General features: G+C 36.1%; 2 protein-coding genes across 5 annotated transcripts; both read left to right on the top strand.

Moving 5' to 3' along the window:
* Positions 1–2137: 2137 nt before the first annotated feature.
* Positions 2138–5116, top strand: LOC137737993 (uncharacterized). 4 transcript variants are annotated; one of them, XM_068477586.1, is made up of 7 exons: positions 2138–2440; positions 3049–3128; positions 3387–3506; positions 3600–3678; positions 4044–4130; positions 4532–4594; positions 4818–5104. In XM_068477586.1, exons 2-7 carry the CDS (start codon positions 3100–3102, stop codon positions 4893–4895), a joined length of 456 nt encoding a protein of 151 aa, XP_068333687.1. In that variant the 5' UTR covers positions 2138–2440; positions 3049–3099; the 3' UTR covers positions 4896–5104. The 4 variants fall into 4 exon arrangements, with proteins under 4 accessions (XP_068333687.1, XP_068333688.1, XP_068333690.1 ...); XM_068477587.1 differs by having other exon boundaries at positions 3314–3506; positions 4818–5103; XM_068477589.1 differs by lacking the exon at positions 3387–3506 and having other exon boundaries at positions 4818–5116.
* Positions 5117–8596: 3480 nt separating this feature from the next.
* On the top strand, positions 8597–9266 carry LOC137736042 (uncharacterized). The gene is made up of 2 exons (XM_068475384.1): positions 8597–8797; positions 8976–9266. The coding sequence occupies exons 1-2, from the start codon at positions 8597–8599 to the stop codon at positions 9264–9266; spliced, it is 492 nt and encodes a 163-aa protein (XP_068331485.1).
* The last annotated feature ends 202 nt before the right edge of the window (positions 9267–9468 follow it).

The following is a 9468-nucleotide window of genomic DNA, read 5'->3' as shown; positions in this document are numbered from 1 at the left end:
TGTCACGTCTTATATCCACATAAAGTAGTTTCTTTGTCGAAACTTCCAAATCAATGAAATCAAACTTGTTACAGTTCGACAATACGTTGAATGGCAGAAACAAGAATGTGATCAGCATTTTAGGAAATAAAATTTTCATAAACATCAAAGTTTAGAACATTGAGGTTCTAAGACATGGTTTGGTTTAAACGGATTTAAGCATGGAGAACTTCGGGTCTCAACATGAGTATTGCGCGTTAAGAAACTTCAGGTTTCTATGACACTTTAACTTCGGGTTCAGAATTATGAACTTCAAGTTCATAATACCTGCAAACAAATGCAATATATACAAAAATATGCAACAAGAAAATATGCAAATATGTATAGACATTATAATTTATTTGAACTTTGGGCCAAAATTAAAAGTTGGATGAAAAAATTTAAAATCCATAAGGCCTAAAAAAAAAAGGCAATATAATTGGTAGCCCAAGGTATTGGACCAAAGCCCTAATAGGCTATTAAAAACCCTGAAAAGGAATGTGATCCAAGCCCAAAAATGGGCTGGAATGTCAAGGGCCGTGAGTTAAGAATCAGGCCTAAACTTAGGTAAGATCCATCAGCCCAACGGGGGCAGCGATCGTGTGCTTTGCAGGCACGTGGGACACCATAGTTCTCGGGCTGGTGTCATGCATTAGGCCTAGCCCAAACAGGAAAAAAATAAGGCTGAGTTATGTGTTATGGGCTATGATCTGTGAGCCCAGATAGATCTTTTCAAAGGGCTAAGAAATCAAAGCCCAAAGGGCTAACGTTTTGGACCAAAAAGCAGTGTTGCTGGGTGAGCTCGCCGGAGTTGAGACCAGCGCCACCACATTGGGTGGCCGTGTTCTTGGTGAATTTTTGGTTGGGGAAGTTAGGGTTCGAACTGGAACCTTATTATGAACGGAGAATTTTGATTTCTCAACATTGGATTTGAAAACCATGGGGATTTCGAATTGAAACCCTAAGAAATCTTGATGAAATTCGACGAGAGTTTCGATAATCATCGTTGGAGGGGATGAATTTGCCCTCAAAAAAAAAAAACAAACTTCAGGTCGTGAGTCCGGTGGAAATTGGCGTAGGTGCCGTGACTTGTCTGCAGGTGAGGGTGGGATTTAGGGACGATGCCATGGACGGTGTCGTTTGGTTTTCATGGAGAGAGGGAGCTACTGGCTCTTCAGCTTGAGGCTCGGCTCAGTCACGCAGGTTGCTTTTTTTAAATTCAATGCATATTCAAAAAAATTTAATGAATGAACATATATTTGATGCAATTCATGACAATATCAAATTCACATAATTCAATAATTATAAATATAATGTATACACAATTTATGTAGAATCTAAAATTCGAAAAACATAAAATTGGGTCATGCATTATGGTGAATGTTTATGTTATCAGAGCTGCAAAAATATCAAGATAAAAACTGTTGTTTTGGAAGAACATGATTGCGTGATGATATCGATGAACTGGTTTAATGCAGAAAATTATTTCTTCAATTTCGGCTTTCCATCTTCAAAGCTTGTATCACATTCAACATATGAAAAATAAATTGAATGAATAAAAGTATATGAATTCAATAAAATCAAAATTTAATCAATTAAAAAAAATTGAAACGTAATAATTCCTTGATTGAAGACGAATAAATTCTTTTTAGCACAGCGTGAAGAGCGTGCTGATAACATGTTGTTGCCCATATTTAACTGAGGGGCGCGGCATAGAGAGAAAGAGAGTGGAGAATAGGCTTGAGGAATTGTGTGTTAAATCCTTAGTCCTCGTGCGTTTATTTATAGTAATAAGGAGGAAAGAAACTTGCTCTCTAAGTAATACAAAGTCTATTAGAAAAGATCTTCTAAATCCAAAAGATTCTTATTTTTTCTCTATTTATGATTTTCACAATCATAATATTAATAAAAACATATGTCACAACAACTCTTTATTTTTAATATACAAAATAAGAAATAAAGCATATTTAAATATAGCAATAAACATGATAAAATAAGAATCCGCATGAGTGTTTTTTTTTATTTATTACACTAAGTTTGAAAAAATTAGGATCGATACATTCTAATTGCCATCCAAAATTTTAAAATTTTTTTAGAATCAGAAATGTTCGGACTCAGAGTGGAATTTTTTTGTTCAAATTGGAATTTTCAGTCCAACTTGCACCCGGGAAGTGAGGGATCAGTTTGGGACGAAAACAAAGTTGGGAGACCAAAGTAGGACAAAATAAAATTTAAGTGGGCAAATTTGAATTTAAACTAGTTCTCGGCTCTTTGGATGCAGCGGCTTTTGATCGAGAACGGCAGGGCTTTGGACTTTGGCAAGTCGCTTATTACAAAAGCTCTACTGGGATTTTCAGATTGATTGCTGCCGTTGCACAAACCCTAATTTTCTGTAGAATTTAATTGGCCGCGACCCACCCAGGTACTTTGTGATTTCTCTCGTCTTCTGTACCGTAATTATACATATTTTCTTATGTTTTAATCCTCGAATTTTGTTTAGTTGTTCATGGAATCCAAGTTTGTTCCTTTCTATCATTTCGTTAAGAAACAGAGCGCAAGTTGCGTTTTGTGAGCTCAACTGTTCGTTTGAGTTCTGCTGAGAAGTGGGTTTTAGTAGAACACACCTCTAATGCAGTAACAGTGTTGTTCTGTGTGCTTCATTTCGCATGGTCTGTAGAAAAGGTTCTCCTTCTTATAGATTTTTCCAAGTACGGCGTATTCAAGCGGTACACCACATGTCATGATACAAGTGGAGGAAATGATATATTTTTTTGTGTCCCTTCACTTATGACGCGTGGAATACTCGCTTGAATACCAGGTACTTTGAAAAATTCTCTTTCTTTTGAAGTACTGGATGTGTTTGATGAAATGCCTGACAGTGGGAATAGCTGGGTTCGGTTTGATGTGGAAAAATACAGACTTGATCGTTATGCATTCTGTGGCTGATGGTTCATGAATCTTTTGCGTTTTTTCATTCTCTCGTATTATAGTGGCAATTAGTTGAATAAGTAATATCAAATTAACATGCAGGATATTTTGTGTATTGCTTATTAAATCGGGGAGCCATCACTTTTTGATAAAATGATCAGCCATCTCCGTGCAGCATCCAAGTATGAGCATTATAATTTTACTTGTCATTTTCGATCTTAAGATGATATGTTTTTGTTTTTCTAAGGCCTTTTACTACTGTTTTTTGTATTTTGAACTACTTCTGTTGGTCTTGGATCTTGATAAAGTATTTAAAAGTTTAGTTTAGGATGTAGGCACTTCTTAATTCTGGGCTTTCCCTACACAGCCTCTTATCATGGTTGTCTAGTCAAACAGTTGTACCACTTCCGACTCCTTATGTTTATGGTCTGTAATATAAGATATTATACTGGTTATCCAAAGGATCTTGGGCCATCAAGGGTCATCCATTTTACATCAGAACGCGAGTTTGTCCAGCTCCTTCATGAAGGCCATCCCGTGGTTGTTGCATTCACCCTCAGGTCATCTAGAGTTGGTCTCCATCATTTTTTATTTTTTATGTTAAACCTATACTCTTCAGTTGGAGGTTTAAATACTCGCTTCGGATAATACAGGTGTAATCTCACAAAACATCTTGATGGAGTATTGGAGGAAGCTGCGGCTGAGTTTTATCCACATGTAAAATTTATGCGTGTAAGTAAACAAATACTACCATTAATTATTAATGATATCAATTTTTTGCCTTCAGTTATTAATGCTCAAACATGTTGTACGCTAGTATGAGCCTTGAAAACATATTTATAAGCACCATGTGTGATTTAGAGCTTGTGCCTTTACCTTTGGACCTTATAGCCCAATGATATTTTTGGCATTCTTTCGAAGCGGGAGGTGTTAGGTTTAAAGTCGAAGCTGCCCACACCAGAAAAAATGAAGAAAGAGCTATGTCTTTGATGAAAGCATGCTTTTATAATTCTTGAGGCAACTTTCACATAAGTTTTTGTTAATCTTCCCTTAAAACAGTAATCTCTTATGTTTTGTTCTTGCATTGGCATTTTCAGGTCGAATGCCCAAAATATCCTGGTTTCTGTATAACACGGCAGAGGAAGGAATATCCATTTATAGAAATATTTCATAGTCCACAACAAGTAAGACAACATTTTTTTTCCCTCTAAAATGCCTATTTTTGCTTGTCCCAATACGTGTTTTAAATTGTTCTCTCTTGTTTTGAACCTTGAACTTGAAGCGAGTCTGTTTTATTTTCTGTAGCATTCAAACAAGTCCTGGTGGCACGCAATCTGATCATGGTTCCATCATGGCATTTAATTTTTCATTTTAGTGGGTTAAAGGCCATCAAACAAATTCGGGATAAAAATGGAAACTTCATGATGTATTTGTTCCTTTCTGGAAAATAAGAGAAAGTAGTGATTCTCTTTCCATGACCAGCTTTGTGATATGCTGAGGGTTTTCTTTTGTAATTTTGACTGAGACCTCTTAGGCACTATGCCCCTGCTTGTCTTTTGCTTACTTGAAAATTTTTCTGATGCAGGCACAGAACGAGGGAAGGGTTTCTGATGCAAATATTACAAAGTACTCTGTGAAAGTTCTACCAGTAAGTTTCCAAACTTGCTTACAAATTATGATGTTATTTTCTTAAGAATTGGATTTTCCGCCGTCATGTCACATTCCAACCTGATTACATCACTCCATATTATAGGGAAACCCATGAAGCCATTTTTACTCTTTATGTATGCATACAGACACTCGGCATCATATTTCCCCTCCATTTTTTATTCTAACATGTTGTCTTTTTTGTCGTATCTGCACGCTTCCAGTTCAATTACGATACTAGTGCCTACGGATTTAGAGAGATTTTCAAGTGTCATGGGATACAGTCGTCAAATCCACAGTGAAAATCTGGTGACGAATGAGTTTGAGTTAATTAGTTTTTGTTTATTTGTTGATCAAATTATGATTCCTTGTGATGTAAAAACCTTGGCCTATATGCAATGGTTTGAGATGTTTGAACAAAGGCTGATGTTTGAACAAAGGCTGAAACACCTACTTATTCTTGTTTCATTACCTTTAAACCTCGCAGCACACCATTTTCGTTCCAATAAACGACTTGAAATTGTGAAAAGGGAAAGGGAAAGGTTGTGTTCTTGAAGGTGCTTGGTTGATGCATCCCATGGGTGCCTCTAGATTTCTTGCTACTATAACTGTGGACCTCAAAACTTGTGAATGTTTTACTGTCTTCGTGTTATCGTGTCGTATATGATTTTTCGAGATCTACTCAACTGTATGGTATTATATCCCAAACAAATGCTTGCTATCTGGGTTTGAACTCACTATTAGCTCTGTTATGCTGCCCTTGAAGCTGTTTTTGCTTTTGCGATTGATGAAAAAATTCAATCGGACAAAGAGTAAAAGGGTAGTGATTGTGCTGAAATTGTCTCGTGTGGTTGTGTGCATGGGTTGGGGATGACCCCTGTTGACGACGTATTCCCACCGTAATAACGGTATAATGATCATACGATAGCTATACACACTAACTCATATGGTTTAACAGGAAAGTTGAACTGGAAATACAAGCTGCTCACTAGCTTTACTAGTCAATCGTATCAATGTTCAAACTGTTAGCTTGTTTCTTATCGGGCCGAACATAGAGTTGGCTTGTTTCTTTCAAGAGCCTAGTTTTGTCGAGCCAAACTCAATGCGGAGCTCAAGCTAGTTGTTTCGAGATAATTTACAACCATACTCGTTGGTTTAGTCATGTGATGAAAGAGATACGATACATAAAGTAGTAACATGAACCCGTTTCATTAGCGAAAGTGATCTGCTACATTAAACATGCCTAGACATGCATGCATGCATGCATAGTAAAAATAACTTGTTAAAAGCGGCCAGTTGCCAAACTCTGGTAGTTCTTCAATTTCTGCATGTTCTTCTACCACTAAGCCCAATGTGAATTCTTTATTCAGAGGCGTCTTCGATATGGTTCTTTCTTCTTGGTGGTCTGCTCAAATCATTTTCTGAATTTTTCGGTGGTGTTTGTTTGTTCAAGATTGCAAATCTTGGGAGCTCTTCAACGTTCTTTGGGTCAAGATTGAAGTTCTTATCAGGTTCTTGATTTTCGGTTTTCACAGTGCACGTAATCTGTTTGATTAAATGTTTCAGTAAGAAAATATTTGCTATTTTGTCAATTAGTAAGGCCGATAGCCAAAGGGCAGTATATTGAATTTACACTCCATTTGTTCATCTTTCTTGTGAGTCTTTTTTGGGATATTAATTAGTGTGATATTTGGGATATTTGGCTCACCCCTTGTGTAATTATATTACAAGAGACTTCATATCTACGAAAATATCTCACCTCATACGCCCAATGATAGACGGTTACTTTTCTAATAATATATATGAAACAAATCGAACATTAGATCCGCACAAATCTAGCAAAAACAAGAAGGAAAATACTAAGAATTTACTAAACTCAAATTAACATTGTTTTATGTCAATTAGTTGCATGTGGTTCATATTTTAATGTGAACAATTGCTTAGCAGTTGCTGGCCTTTTCGGCTGCGGAAGCGATTCCGTATTATAGTCATCCACGCAGAAACTACGACGGCCGGTAAAACAAGAATGAGGATCATTTTCGGATTTTTTTTGTGAAAATTTCGAAAATTCTTTAATTATGTTTATTTATTGTATATCCTACAGTCAGAAATTATTTTAAATATTATATTTAAAATTGAATACAAATAGTACTTAACGAAAATTGATCACATGATTTACAACGAACAGAAATGATTAAAAGATTCTTTGAATCTCACAAAGGATCTGTAGATGTCTTAAAGAAGCAAAAGCAAATTGGGATAATCTTTTCTTTTCTCAATTAATTAATTAATTAATTAGCCTTTAAATTAACTTTTAATTAGAGAAGCAAGTGGTCCTCTATCATAATGGTGGAGATGAGTGTTACCCTTGCACTATTACCTGAATTCGAACCCTGTTGGTCCCTAATTTAACACTTAATCTAATAAATCTATTGTTTGACAAAAAAAACTTTTAATTAGAGTCCAGAGATAACCAAGTCTTAACATTTCCTAATGAGTGCAGATTATATTGCCGATTAAGCTGCCACCTGCAGACAAAAGATTTCAAACACGACACCTCTATATTTGACCAATCATCTTTTCTTTGATTTATGTTCTCACATACGTAGACATAAGATGTTTCGAGGTGCCTTTAATTTTGAACGGTTGGGGAATTTTGATGAAGATGTCCAATGGGAGTGATTTTTGAACTTTTTTTTTTTTTTTTTTTTTTGGTTTCTCGGGATATTTTTATTTTATTTTTGGCCATTAGTTTAAATCAAAAGAGGGTAAAAAAATTATTTAGTTTTCTATCATAGAAAAAAAGTTAAGAGCAGTAATGTAATTTCAAAAAATAAAATTTTACTTTTTTTTGTTTAAACCTCACCTGCATTAAAAATAAACCCCTCTCTCTCCACTCCCCCATTCTCACTCACTCTTTCCTCTTTCCTTCAATTTTTAAAACGAAAATAGAAAGTATGTGAATATAGAAAAAGAGAAATGAGGAACAAAGAAGAGCAGAAGGAAAGAGGAATAAATCAAAGAGAAAGCAACAAGAACGAGAAACAAATCCTACTAAAAAGTTGAAAATGTTGTAAAATTGTGAGAATGAATACTCACACTGAGGAAGACTTGGAAATAGCAATGTATTTGTTGTTGTGTAATGTTTTCAAAAGTGGGAAGCATTTCATTTGTTTGGTTTGTCACAGATGTTGCTCTATGTAAATAACACTCTGTGTGTGATCACAATACACACTACAAAAGAAAAGAACTGAAAGCAATAATATCAATATCCCTCACTTCCTCTTTTACCTGCAATCCTTTTGTGTTATAGTTACGAAACTAAACAGTGTGATATTTTGCACTTGTTTCGCTCCTGTCCATAGCAAAGGTTATCTCTCTAACCTTTGCCTATTTATAACACATTATCAACACGACTCTCTAACCTTAACTAGTTCTCATCTCCCTTCACTGAAAAATGCTTCCTCCAAGGATTTTCTTGTTCTTCTTCCTCATCTGCCTCACTTGCTTGATGTACTCTCACGAAGAACTGCTAGCACCATGCTTGCTTCTAGTTCTCAATATAACAATTACTTATATCTTTAATTTCTTGTTTGGTGTAGCTCCTGATTACTAACCCAGTGTTTATTTATGTTAATTTTACTGCAATCGAAGATGGTGTGGTATCATCGCCCATATGGAACTACATATTTAATTTTAGTGCAATTTTAGGTGGTGCAGTATAATCGCCCACCCTACTCTGGATATTTAAATTTTCCTACTGCTTGAGTGGTGCGGAATAATCGCCCATACTTTGCTATATTGTTTCAATGAGAGTGGTGCGATACAATCGCCCTCCTCATTAATCATGTAAATCTCAAGCTTGAAGTTTCGAGTGCTTATCATTTTGGCATGAAGATCAAAATTAAAAATTTGTAAGAACCATAAGTTCTAACACTAAATTCCTCCGGAATACATATTATTGCATGTTCTTACACATCTCATTTTTCTTTCAGAACAGAAAATGATGAACTTGACAAAGCTTGATTTTGTTGCCTTGGATATTATTGGGAAGTACTACCTTACATGGGTAGTGGATACTAAAATCCATCTGGAGGCAGGGAATCTTGGAGAAACCATCAAGGAGGAAAACAATGCATCTTCTCAAGATCGGGCAAATGTTATGATCTTTATCTGTCGCCACCTTGATGAAGGAGAAGAACAAGTACCTAATAGTTGAAGATCCATTAGCCCTCTGGAAGGCATTGAGAAATAGATACAATTGCCAGAAAACGGTGATTCTTCCAAGGGCTAGTTATGAGTGCACACACCTAAGGATCCAAAATTTCAAGTCGGTTGCAGAGTACAACTCTACAATGTTTAGAATTAGCTCTCAAATGAAGTTTTTTGGGGAGACCATTACTGAGGAAGATATGCTGGAAAAGACTTTCAGCACATTGCATGCCTCCAACGTGCTCTTGCAGCAGCAGTATAGAAAGCGAGGCTTTACTGAGTACAACCAGCTGATATCGATGCTCCTTGTGGTTGAACAAAACAATGATCTTCTGATGAAAAGCCATCAGTCCCGACCTATTAGATCGACACCATTCCCAGAAGTGAATGTTGTTTCCCTCGAAGTGAACACCACATCCTCTCGTGGCAATAATTACAAACAAGGATGTGGCCATAAATGAACAAGAAAGGCAAGAATTATGATGTCCAGTTTTACAACCAAGTTCCAAGGTATAATTCAAATCCGAGCTTCAAAAATGTAAATCGCCACAAAGGTAAAGCCCATATGAACAAGACTCTTAGAAACCCTGAAGGAGTTTGCCATATGTGTGGTGGCAATGTGCACTGGGTGCATACCTATCATACCCTAAAACACCTGGTAGA

The sequence above is a fragment of the Pyrus communis genome, chromosome 6, assembly GCF_963583255.1.
Source record: "Pyrus communis chromosome 6, drPyrComm1.1, whole genome shotgun sequence".
Classification (NCBI taxonomy): domain Eukaryota; kingdom Viridiplantae; phylum Streptophyta; class Magnoliopsida; order Rosales; family Rosaceae; genus Pyrus; species Pyrus communis.
This window is presented reverse-complemented; position numbering and strand designations above follow the sequence as displayed.

Excerpts from the sequence above, each read along its gene's own strand:
- LOC137737993 (XM_068477586.1), top strand. The coding sequence starts at position 3,100 with ATGATCAGCCATCTCCGTGCAGCATCCAA. Across the intron at positions 3,507-3,599 it reads GTTGTTGCATTCACCCTCAG|GTGTAATCTCACAAAACATC; the intron begins GTCATCTAGAGT and ends CGGATAATACAG. Across the intron at positions 4,131-4,531 it reads TATTTCATAGTCCACAACAA|GCACAGAACGAGGGAAGGGT; the intron begins GTAAGACAACAT and ends TTTCTGATGCAG.
- LOC137736042 (XM_068475384.1), top strand. The coding sequence starts at position 8,597 with ATGATGAACTTGACAAAGCTTGATTTTGTTGCCTTGGATATTATTGGG. Across the intron at positions 8,798-8,975 it reads TTGATGAAGGAGAAGAACAA|TTTTTTGGGGAGACCATTAC; the intron begins GTACCTAATAGT and ends TCTCAAATGAAG.